Here is a 13,096-nt window from a genome sequence, read left to right as displayed (position 1 = left end):
CTGAACAGCAAGGCAACATTAAGAGATGCAGAGCAGGCTGAATAAAACCACTTTTCTACATCAAGTTTCATTGCCCAGGTTATGTCACCACTCCTCAGTCTTCAGTGAAAAACACAGAAAACGTTTGGAATGTTTTAGTTTGTTTTTCCATATATCAGACGAGTTCTACCAGACAGCTACTTCTGCCCTTTTGGGGGTTCAGAATGGAGGTGTTCAAGAACCATGTGGATGTGGCACTGAGGGATGTGGTAGGTGGGCAGGGGCTGATCATTGGACTAGATGACCTTCGAGGTCCTGGCAAGCCCACTGATTTTATGATTTAGAAAGGCAAGTATTTTCTCTTGTCATTGTTGACCTCACCTGTATTTATAAGAGTATTTATATGCTGGGATTCACCTTTGGGCTTAATTTTTTCTGTATTGCACTTTCTATCAAGTCTTGTAGTTAATTAGAAAACTTGCACCATCTCATCCTTCAATTACACAGCAACTTTACAGAGATAATGTTTCTTGGCAGTTTCAACTCTTTGACAAGGTAGATTATAGCAGGACAAGGGAAAACGGTTTGAAGTTGAAGCAGGGAAGATTGAGGTTGGATGTCAGGGGGAAGTTCTGTACAGAGAGTGGTGAGGTGCTGGAACAGCTGCCCAGAGAGGCTGCGGATGCCCCATCCATCCCTGGAGGTGTTCAAGGCCAGATTGGATGGGGCCATGGGCAGCCTGGTCTGGTATTAAATGGGGAGGTTGGCAGCCCTGCCTGATTCTGTGACTGTCAAATATTGCAGATACCACTTCTGGCAAACTCAGGTGCCGTGAATTTATGATGAATACATATGATGAATTTATATAGAAAAGGGAGGACTGTGACTAAGCATTTGGTATTTTACAAACAGTAGCATTATGTGAGACTTCTTTAAGGATCTGCAGAAGCAAAACATGAGGGTGAGACCAAGGCAAGTCATCCTGCTGCACAGAGCACACTTCCCTGTCAGCTGGCAGGGAGCAACTGCACATTTGTTCTGCTCTAAGGTAATGTCAGCTCCTGACTTTATCAGCAGTTCAATTGAAAATTTCTAACGTTTTACAGAAACACAGAGATCCAGAAAAAGATGCGGCACATGTTGGAGGTTTGGGCAAAACACTTACAGAAGTGCAATGTTTGCAGCAGCTGACAAGGAAGGCAGCCATACAGCTGGATGAAAGTCATTCTGAAGATGAAATCACAAGCATAACATTTTATGAGTTTTATCCAATTAACACAGAATTTGAGGCTTTTTTAACAATTCTTTCACAGCTAGTAGCAACTTTTCTCCATTATTTCTTAGGAAACCTAGGGAGCAAGTGAGAACAGAAATGTTTAGAAGTAAAACTGAGATAATTGCCTGACAAAGTGCTAGTAGTAAATAGAAAACAGGTGCAGGGTTTGACCAACTTTCTTAAGCTTAGGTCTAAAGAAAATACAATTTTTCAGACATACAGAACAAGCAAACTGTACGTGAGCTGCTAACTGAATCCCAGACAAAGTGAGAATTCACAGAAGGTTCGATCCTTGAAACATAAAGATGTGAAGTCAGAACTTCTGCAGGCAAACTCAAGTTTTCACTTGCTAATAACATTAAAATATCTACCCCGATAATGTAATTAATTGCAAGGAGCAGTTATAAGTTTGGGGCTTTTGCAGCTTCACGCAGGACTGCCAGCTTTGGGGTCAGTGTTATCCCCCATCCATTCAGGCAGACTTGAAGCTACAAAGCTAGAAGGAAAGATGGTTACACCCTGAAGGGATACTGGGTTTCATTCTAATATGCTGCCATTACTCAGAAGTCAGGTTTGAGATACAAAGCCATAACACAGCCAAGCACACAGAGACACTATCAGGAACTGGGAAGAGCTGAGCAGGCTGTGCTGCAGCTCCAAGGAAGGTGCTGCAGTTTAACAGTCTCCCTAAATCTTTCCCTCCTACACAGGCAGATAGCAAGGGGAACAAACCCTGGCAGTGGAAGCTGTGTTTACACACAGCACTTGGAAAAGAGAATGATGAAACACATCAGAGCCACAGTGAACACAACCCAGGTCTTGGGCAGTGACCACCATCTGCTGCTTCAGAATGTGGGCAAAGAAACCTCAAAGCACAAGGCTGAGAATGCCTACCCCCAGGCACCTTTAAATACTCCTTTTAGACAATGCTTGGTTTAACTTAGAAGCAAGAAACTTCACATTCTTGCTTTATTTTTCAATATTTTTACTACAACTTATTATCTCAGCACAGAATCACAGAATGACCAGGGTTGGAAGGGACCTCAAGGACCATGAAGCTCCAACCCTCCTACCACATGCAGAGCCACCAACCTCCACATTTAGTAGCAGACCAGGCTGCCCAGGGCCCCATACAATCTGGCCTTGAACACCTTTAGGGATGGGGCATCCGCAGCCTCTCTGGGCAGCTGTTCCAGCACCTCACCACTCTGTCTGTACAGAACTTCCCCCTGACATCCAATATGCACCTAAATCTTGTTTGCTCTGGCCTCAGTAATAACTTGCAACAATCAATTGCAATTATGCCACATGTGAAAGATATTTCAATTTTAATCACCTTTAAATTTTATTCAATACTCCACTTTGCTGTTCTATAAGGCCAGAACAACACCAATCTCTGGGAGCCATAGCGCACATCTCTGAAGCCATCAGCATCCACTCATCTCATCTCCTTCTGTTTTCTTAGCAAGTACGGTTAAGTACCCATGCAATAGAAAATAATAATGATAAAAATATTAAATTCCTCTTTACTTCCTCTTTAGTTCTACCACAACAAGAACTCCCTTTTCTCCAGCCTGCTTCCTGTTGGTTAATTAGTTTGTGCTTGGGCGATTACCACTTTCAGTGCTGACACATGTTCAGTGCTTGTTGGCTACAAGGGCTGAGTGCCCCACCATGCCTCTTCCTCTGCCAGGGAGGGTTATGAGCAGAGTGGAGGAAGCAGAGACCGCTGGCAACATCAGTGTGCATTACCACGTCAGGCTGCAAACTGCATGGGCAAACTGTACGCTCCATGGCTCACCTGATTCCTCCTGCCACAAGGAATCACATCAAGGATGGGCATGATAGTTCCTATTTTGGACACATCAGGTAAAGTTGCAGCAGAACACATGTCAACCAGTGATCTCCTTGAAAGACTTTCTGCATATATACCTAAGTATTCCATCAGCCGTAACCCGTATATCCATGCTTAAAGGAAGTCAGAAAAAAAAAGAGTATATCATCTTTTTCTCTGGAGAAAAACTAACGTAACATCAGAAGTATGAAACCACAACTTCATAAAGCTTATCAAAAACAGATGTAAAAGCTTCTTGTGTTTGATCCCCTCAATCTTTGTTAGGCTCCTTGCTAGTTGCTCTGTTTTTCACTTCTGCACTCTGATTTCGAGCCTTTATATTTTTACTAGTTGTATTTCTAAACTCTTGCAGAAAGCCAGACGACTATCTGAGCCTGGCAAAGCAGCCCGCTTTCATAATATTAGCATGTACATCATTTCCTAACACATCAGTTTTATCGTATTTCATCTTTATTGCCAGAAACGCAGCAGAACTAGAACGAGGATATCACAAATTAGCCTAATAATACATTATGCAAATAGGTTACTTAAGTTCTCAGCAGTGTCCTTATTTTAATTATTGTAGTTAACGATTTCAGACATCCGTTTCCCAGCCTGCTTTCTTTTTCTCTACGCCTTTTCTCTCTCCAAACCCACCTCAGATTTGCTAGCTTCCTTCTCACCACTGCCAGCTCCCACTACATCCTCCTGGGCTTTGTCAGGATTCGATTTCCACCCCTCAAACAGCTTCTGCTTGGCATCAAAACATCCCGCTCTGAAGCTTATCTTCACTTATCCTGCTTCCATTTTGGCAGACACGAATTCAGAGATCTCCTTTAGCTTTGCAAGCAGGCTGTTCCTAGGATACATTCACCATTTTTCCTCCTTGATTTCTGACCACTTTGGGGCTCACTTACCTCTTCCAAAAGCTATCTTCTACTGTGTCAATTTTTTCCTACCCACTGTAACCTTTCTGAATCAAAGCAGAACCAATGCTCTGAACCAATGCTATTGTGTCTCTGAGGGGGTCAGCAGTTACCTGCAGAATGTCTTTAAAAATGTGTTTTAAAGGACGGTTTTGCCCCTTAGTGGCAGCTCCTCCAGCAATGGAGGAATATTTCCCCTGCCAGTTCCCTTCCAGCAAGACCTGCAGACAGCCCTGCTCTTCAGCCAGTGCAGGGGAAGCTTTCCAGATGAGCACCCAACATACAGTCCTTCACCTTGGATGCTTCCTTGGGACGTGTTAACAACATCACATCACAAGCTCTGGGGCCAAACTAGGATTTTATACACTTCTACCATCCACAAATTCATACGGCTTTTGTGAACCATCGTCATTTTTCTCAGGAGGAAACCACTATAATCCTGGTAGTCATTAACACTAAAAGGCAACGAAGGTGCCCTGGCACTTGTGTTACCAGATAGCTGTAGATGAGCTAGAAAACAGCCAGGTGTACCAGAGGGACACAGAACTGAAGAGGAAATGAAGTGATTATTTGTGTCCAAGTTCCGTTTAATAACCAACTTCATTCAACACAGCACTGCTTCAGGACTTGGCCAACTAGGACTGACTGCAAGGTGAGACAAGTGGCACAGCCTAATACAATCAAAAGGCAAAATATTTTTTCTACAAGGTCTAACTGATCGCGTTGGAAAGAAATCTCACACTATGGTGCAGCTGCTGAAGCATAAAAATCTTTAGAAATGGGCCCTCCCTCGCTTTGAGAAACAGTTTGTTTTTTCCCCTGACTATTATAGGCCTCAACAAGGTCACAGTTTCTCCTGTACTTCTTTGAAATCTTCCAGCACCTGAGCTGTAAGAACTCTGTGTCACTCCTGGGGAAGAGAAATGACTGCATCAGGCTGATGGCAAACTGCAAATGGGAGACTGACAAATGCTACGGGCTACTAAGAAAACTTGTTAATGCCAACGTGTTTGTGGAGCTTTGTAGAACAACCAGAGCAAAGGAGAGTTCATTGATTGGGGAAGAAGAGTGGGGATGAAAGGAGAAAAAATGAAATTAAGTAGGCTGGAAAGAACATCACAGTGTTATCAACAGCCACAGACCCGGCTGTGTTCTACAGCTGAAACAAAACCTATGCTGTTTTTGCAAGGCTGGAAGGAAGCACAAAAATACACACTTCTATCCAGACTTTATTATTTATTTCCCAGCAATTTTATTATCTGGATCAAAATAGATAATTTTATTAAGCTCCAAAGCCACAGACACAGAACTCTGTCCCATCACTGGCATCCAAGTAGGGACTGGTCATAGCAGAGAGCAAGCACTGAGGAACACCACCAAGCCCACTTGTCCCTCTGGTGCACAGTCACAAAGTGCTGAATAAGTCCAAACATCACAAACCAGAGGAATACAGCCATAGCTCACAAGTGCTGCAAGGTCCTGAAAAGATCTTCAGGTTGACTTGGATCCTTCCAGAGAACCCCAAGACAGCTAGCTTTGAGGAACCAGTGAGCACACTGCCCCAGTACTCTTTTTAGGACCATATGTATTCCTCTTCCCATCACTTCTTGCCAACTCGATGGCTCTGGTCCCTCCCTTGCATCACCAAAAGGAAACCTTGCTGTCCCTCCTGCCTTCTGCCTCCAGTGGGATATTACTACCAAGCCACAAAGCACTGAGACCTGCCAGGTACCCAGGCATATTTCTTCCTGGGAGCTGTCATCTATCAGACGCTGCAGAGCACGGGGACACCACAAATAGATATTCTGTTTTAATCTTCGTATCAACAACACCATGGAATTTCTAGAAGTTCCCCTGGGTTTCTCAGTTTAGCAGGGGCCATCAACAAGCTAATCTAAATGCAACCTTCAGAATAGGCTCAGAAGTGGGGGTACCAGGCAGGGAGCACAAATATTGGCACACGGCTGACCGTTCTCACATTTTATAGTATTACCATGAACTAATCCCAGAGAAAAAAAATAAAGCCCTGTTCAAGTACACTGGGAAGGAAAAAAAGAAAAATAGATTTAAAAAAATAAAAAAGAAGAAAAAAAAACTCTGGGCTATAAGCTACCGGATGCAGGAAAAATACTTGAAAAAACTCTCACAGCTTTTGTCAATCTCTGCATTTGACCAGTGCCAAGGACACAAGACTGATGGATGGCTGATTCCATCTGGAAGGGTTTTCCTGATGCTGTCAAAACACATTCTGTAGCTGTTTTCCCACAACACACCCAACTGGGACCAGCAGCACCTACCTCTAACACACGATACAAAACAGGTGCCAAATATGATATGCTCTGAATTCTGTATTCCTGAAGATTAGGATGAAGTACAGTTTAGACTCCTTTAGGCACCTGGCTGTTTAGTAGCTCTCAGCATCTTCTGGCAGGAAAGAACCTTGTTGAAGCTTAAGTTTCCCAGTGGGGATACTATTTTGAATGTGCCAAAATAAGGCCAAGGACTTGGCAATACGTAACTCCTAGCTTCCATGTGATGGTGTCATTGAAAACTCAGTTTGATGTTTGTGAAGCTCTTTGATGCAGATATCCGAAAGCAGAGCCCATGAGCTTCTTTCAGTAAACAATTTCACACCACTTGCATTCCTGAATCTCACACACTTGCTTAGAAGTAAGCAATCCTTGAGATTCTGTGGCTTAGGAGTACTATCGCCTTCTCTGAAAAGCTTTTCTCCAGCTCTGCACCATCTGAAGCGTGTCTGAATTGAACAAAGCCACCCACCAGAAGCACATCACCCTTCCTCAAGGGAGGCATAAAAACCTGAGCGAAGTCCTGGTAGGGCTGAGTTTTAGCAGGGGGACTCTGGTGTTCTGCCAGGGCAGAAATCCGTGCTCTGAGTTCCTTTTCTTCATTCAGTGTGGTATTTTGTGATTTTCTTCCCACGAGCAGTGTTACTGACAGAAACTGGACCTGCTCATTTACCCACAAGTACTGCGTTTGTCCATCTTCCATACAGGATCTGAAGAAACGTGGAGCCCAGCTGGAACTCACAGTGGTGTTCCCAGCCCAAGTTCCAGGTGAGATGACACACCAGATGAATCTACAATAATGACAGGAAGTCTTGCCATGGAAAACTAGCAAAATAGGAATAGTTAGAACAGAGATAGGCATCCATACTCTGTCATGAAGCAATTAATTCCAAGATAAACTTAATTCATAAAGGAAGAAATTAAAAGCGCATGCTGGTAAGACACACTGATCTTAAAGTCACACTAATGACCAAAATGACTGAAATGTAGACAAGAAAAGTTTATTATATAATACGGAGAACAATTATTTTTGGTTCCTACTGCCTCCAAATGTAGCCCTGACAGGTGGATTAATGGCTTTGACACTGTTTAAAGTTTGGTTCAGTCCCTCAGAACAGCAGCCATCTACTTCATATATATATATTTATATATGCATACAAGTTTGACCTGTGTTTAGGTGATAGCTAACTGATTTAAAACAGCAGTTACATGTATCTTATTGTGCCCTGTGTGAATAATACAAGCAGAGCCCCACAAAGCTGATAAGAGTAACTTCTGACTACCTGACAGATCCTCACAGCAGCAGCAACCCTAAGATATTGTTATACCCACAATTAACATGTCTGCTGATGAATATCCAGCATTACCTGATGTGTGAACAAACTCCTCCCACCCAGCAAAATGAACATCACCAATAGTAGATGCCAGAATTTCATCCTCTACACGAGAGGACAGTGTATGAATACATCTTTCTGCATTGAAACCAGACAGAAGGTTCTAAGCACCATATTAGTCACTCAATTAGCATTTGATTACTTCTGTATCGCATTTGCTTTCTCTTTTAAACACTAAGCAGTCCTCCGTGGATTTTGAAGGCTATGCAGTCTATCATGACTTCTGCCTGAAGTCACATCAAACCTCGTAACTTCTGATCAGCACTGTACAAACAGGTTTGGTCTCAACTATTAAAAACCAACAGAAACACACCAATGGAACGTTTTCCTCTTCATAATGAAGATTCCTACTCTTGAGTATGAAAGTCTGTCAGACTCCTTGTCATCAGACCTTCTTGGCTTTTGTTTGCTATATCCAGGTATGCTTCTCCCATACAAGTATTCAACAGTCATATAAATCATTGTTAATTTCTTCAGAGGATGGTGAGAACCCTTAAGCTTAAAGCAGTAAAGCTTTCCAAAGGTATTGGGATGACAATAGGAAAACTGACATAATCCACTGAAACAAAGGGCTTCAGCCTCCAATATCCTTAGAAAAAAAGATGTGAGGGGTCTAGAAGATGTAGAAAAATAAAGCAGCTTATAAAACTTAACTAACTGATCTGAAGCGTGGTAGCTCCAAAGAAAACATACTTTGAGTTCCACAATGTGGTATCAGGTATACTTCAAAAAATTTAAAGAAACCATAAATGACTTGCACGGGTTTCCCACTGCCTCTAACCTCAGCTCCCATTACAAAGCTAAATAGAGGGAGGAAAGATTTACAAAAAAGAACCTACTGTGGGGCACCTGCATCTCATTGCACCTCTCTTTACACCACTGAAATCTGAGCCAGCACACAAAGAGCGCCGTTATTATCAAACTCCAAACTCAACACACTTGGTTGGTAACGAAGAGACAAACATCAAGGCTGGCTCAACCTGTCAGGAGGAGACTGTCGAGGATCTAAGGAGATCCAAGACATCCTCTTTTTGCTGTTCTCAAGATCACCTTTAGCTTGATCATTGCTGGGAAGACTCTGATGCTGCTTTGCTGGAATACACAGAGCATGCAGACTCGTTACCATTCCATCAAGAACAACTGAAAGCCCACAGTGCTAAGAAAAGCCTGCAAAAATTGGGGAGCTAACAGAGCCTACGAGGCTTTGGGAAAAGCCATTCACCTCAGTGAGAAGTTCTCCCATTCATGTGCTAGGGAACCTGGCACACCAGCAAGCCTTTTGAGTAGTCATGTGTAAAATTACATCTCTGTTGTGCAAGCTAACGTTCTACTAATATTTCCATTCACAAGAGACAAAGTGCTTAATTAACATTTATACCAATTCTCAAGCTATTTACAAACACAAAGGAGGTGGTGATTTGATATCATGGTTCCTTAAACACAGCCCCAAATGCAGATATAGTTCTTACTCCCCTTCATCATATATATTAAAATATTAAACTGGTAACTGTTCTTCTGTTACAATTAAAGATCTTTGTAAAACGTCCTAAGTACGTTCATGAGAACAACTATTGTTTTACTGCCATTATTTGTTCCAATGTGCACAGTTTTGTTCCTGCGAGCAAGCAGATACAGAGATAAGGTACCACCCCACATCACAGAATCACCTTATTAGTATTAGCTCTGCATCTAAAAGTACTGTAACACGGGGGGTAACGACAGCTCAGTCCTCCTAATTCAGAGTTAAAATAATATACTGAATCCCTTACTAAATCCTAAGAAACAATTTACCGTGAGGCATGTTAATTAGCAAGCATTTAAGCTAGCACTGCCACAAAATGAAGAAACAATCAACTTTCTTCATTTCCAAAGAAGCTGAAGACTGTTGTAACTGCAACCAAAGCCTTGATATTATACACAAAGCAAGAACCACGATTTTTAAAGGCAAGATCATTATTCTTCCTACAACAAATTATTCACTAAATGACCATAGGTCTCATTACTTTAATTGAACATTTACGTCCTACAAATGAACCACCAGCACTAGTTGAGCTCTTGTATTGTCCAGACTTCTGAAGGCTGCTTCCACAAGCACACATTTATCCCATCCCATAAGACCACCCAATGACGACCAGCAAAACCAACGCCATGTTAACATTCTGCTATTCAGGCACGATTTCTGTTGCCCACCAGATCCCAAAGCACATCTTTTAAGTTGGTTTGCACGCTTTGACAAGACCACACCTCTTAATATCCTTAATATCCAAGCAAGCCGAACAACTGAGGAACTCCATTCATCCTCCAGCGCTGTTGTCACTGTAGCAGAGGTAATATGGCACAGCTCTAACAGTGGGAGTGAATGAAATCTCAGAGTCCTACCAGAAATATCTGCTCTCTTCCTAGCTGTAATGCCAGCTCTACATCCACGCAGCATCCCTTCCTGCAGAAGTTTATAGCTTGTTTCTTTAGCAATTAGAACAAAGAGCTTGTTCATTATTAACAGGAAAATGTAAGGCTGTTATACAACTAATGAACAATGTTCAAACTTGAGCTCCTTGAGGAGCTTGGTTAGACATCTGACATCTTCCAACATTAACTCTGCAGACATGAACTACAAAAGAATCAGTCACAAACTTATGGAGCTGTTGACCATCAGAAAACCATGAGATCTAACTAACGTGCTCCCCAAACTATTCACTTCTCTCCTTCATCACAAAATGAACATGGAGAGAAGCTCCTCAGAGACATTACCTGCCAGTTAGGATTTAAAAGCCATTCAAGATTCTAAGCTCAGAAGAAAAAAAACACTCTGAAGTTTTGTGGCTCTTTGTTTAGGTTTTTTAATACATATATTTCTGTCAATGTAAGTCCACTGCCCACTTGGTATCAAAAGTGAAATTGTATGCAATTTGTACTGTATGAAATCCAAACCTCTTTTGTTCTCCAAAGAAAAACTACACACTGTTGGTGCGACGGATGCTCAGAAGAACGTTTCTTCAGTTTTCAAACAACGCTTAACAACTTTCTGACTTACACACATCAGAGAAAAGCACTTGGGGAACTAACGTGTGTCAAAATCACACGAGAAATGCAGTCTCTGCAACTGTTTTTCCAAAAGCTTAAAATACTGTGGCCAGCAGCTACCAGCACCGCAGCCCTTTGCCATGGTCCCCCATTCAAGAGAAAAGCAAAGAGTTTAAGAACTTGGCACCCATAACATTCGTAACTCACCCCTACCATGAACTTCATTCAGCAGCTACTCAAGAGTTGTGTTGTTTTTCTATTGATACCACCCCCAATCACATCAGGAATTGAAATATTTTTATCAAATATATACATTTAGAACACAGCTCACTACCTCAGCCTTTAATTTTACTTTATTCTGCAGTCCACACACAAGAAAAATTACATGATAATTGACATTTTTTTTCCACACACTAAGCTTAGTTATCTTTACAGACATTATTTAAAATTGGTATTTTCATTACATATTCAAACTTTAAGCATGACAGCGGCTTTTATTCATAAGTTCAGCAAAACTTGAACAGAACAATACTTTTGTGAATTACCTTTTATGTAACAGGCAGAGGAATGCAAGGGAAATTTAAAATAAACATCTACGTTTCCATAAGTTAACCCTATTTTTGGATCCCGCTTTCTCTTTTCATATTCATTAGGAACAGGACAGCATAAGGAGCAGTAAATGAACCGTATTACGTTTTGGCTGGGGTGAACTCACAGATAGGATGTTTGCACTTTACAAAAAAAAACAAAAAACAAAAAAACACCCAACGATTTCATTCCATGGGGAAGCACCCCCACATTGAATTATCCCCAAGCCCCTACAATGAGGGGTGTTTGACAAGGAAGGAGTCAGATCCGGGGGGAAAGGCGTGCTTTTTGGCCCCAAAGCAGCCCTGGGCTGGGATTCTCCAGCAGCAGGAAGTTTCTATGGGGCCTGCCGAGCATGCGCTGTGAGCCCAGCAGTCTCCCTATGTGGCAAGAGTGCAGAGGCAACAAGCAAACCAATAATCGAGGCAGAGAGCAACAAGCACCTTCCCCTCTGAATCCCTGCTGGCATCTCTCCCCTAGGCCCCCGCGCTGCTGCCCAAGGCCCTCCTGCAGCCATCACAGGGAGATCAGGGTCTGGCATCTTAACCCTTGATGCGCTGAAGGGAGAGGAGAGGAGAAGCAGGCAAGACATCCTCTGTCTCTGCCAGCTCAGGGGGTGTCACTGGGAGTGAGCAAGGAAGAAGCTCAGAGCCCCCATCCCTGCTGTGAGAGGAGGAGGAGGAAAGGGGGGGGGAGGAAAGGATGGAGCACAGCACAATGGCTGTGTGTGGGGGGGTGGGAGGAGATCACCCACAATAGCAGTGCTGGGGGGGTAGGGGGGGGAGCTTCTGCGTGTCCCCCCCTCTCCCCCCCCAAACACACAGAGCAGGGAGGAGACCCCTCTTCATTCTCCACCCCACACAGAGGAGAAAGGAAAAGGGGGGGGGAGAAAGGGAGAGGCAGAGAGAATTGCCCAGTACCACTCCCCACTCTTTTTGGTTTAGGGAAGAATCAGAAAGGGACACAGACTGGGGGGCGGCAAAGTGGCAACCCTCAAGCAGTGAGAACAAGGGAGGGAGAGAAAACCAGATGCCACCATTGGCCTAAACAAACAAGCAAACAAACAAACAAAATAGTTATTTAAGATAAGCTTAAATAACAAGGAGCTGATGGAGGGGGGCACAGCACTGAGGGGGGCCACCACCTTCCAACGCCTCACTGAAGGGGTGGGGGGGGCAGAAAGGCAGCATCCCCCCCCTCCAACAATCATCCCCATATGAGGGGGGGAAAGAGGCATCGAGAGGCTCCATCCTTCCCCCCCCACACCCGGCTTCACTCCGGGAATCCCAGGCCCCTCCTCTCCCTCAGCGCGCTCCACCCCCGGGGCTGGGAGGAGGCGGGGGGGGAACAGCCCCGGCCCCCCCCCATACACACAGCCCCAGAGCCCCTCACAGCGCGGCCTGCCCCTTCCCTGAGGCGCGGGGACGAAGGAAGGAAGGGGAAAGGGGAGGGGAGAGCTGAGGGAAGGGACCCCCAGGCCGCTCACCCTGGTCTCCAGGTTCCTGTGGAGGCTGTAGGACGCGCTCCAGATCGGGGAAAGGCAGCTCGGGGAGATCCAGCAAAGCACCGTAGCGTTCGAGGAAAGAGCAAACGACGGCGAAGTTAGGCCAAGAGCCCGGGCAGCACGGGCCGGCGGGAGGAGGGGGAGGCGGCGATGGAGCCGGAGGAGCCGCCGCCGCCATCTTGGACCCGGGGATGGAGAAGGAGCTGGGGAGGGGGCGGGGAGGGAGGGGGCGCTGCCGAGCTGCGCGCCGCCACGATCCCAC

The 13,096-nt window shown here is 44.2% G+C and overlaps 1 protein-coding gene across 1 annotated transcript in view; it reads right to left on the bottom strand.

Moving 5' to 3' along the window:
- RSF1 (remodeling and spacing factor 1) overlaps positions 1-13,057 on the bottom strand; it is a 57,756-nt gene extending 44,699 nt beyond the window's left edge. The window contains exon 1 of the mRNA XM_085216481.1: positions 12,817-13,057. Coding sequence (XP_085072607.1) covers positions 12,817-13,012 — 196 coding nt within the window. The 5' untranslated portion in view covers positions 13,013-13,057. The remainder of the gene's footprint in view (positions 1-12,816) is intronic.
- Positions 13,058-13,096: the final 39 nt, after the last annotated feature.

This window comes from Meleagris gallopavo, chromosome 1 (assembly GCF_905368555.1).
Source record: "Meleagris gallopavo chromosome 1, MGAL_WU_HG_1.1, whole genome shotgun sequence".
Classification (NCBI taxonomy): Eukaryota; Metazoa; Chordata; class Aves; order Galliformes; family Phasianidae; genus Meleagris; species Meleagris gallopavo.
Note: the sequence above shows the minus strand (reverse complement) of the source record. Positions and strands in the feature narration are given on the sequence as shown.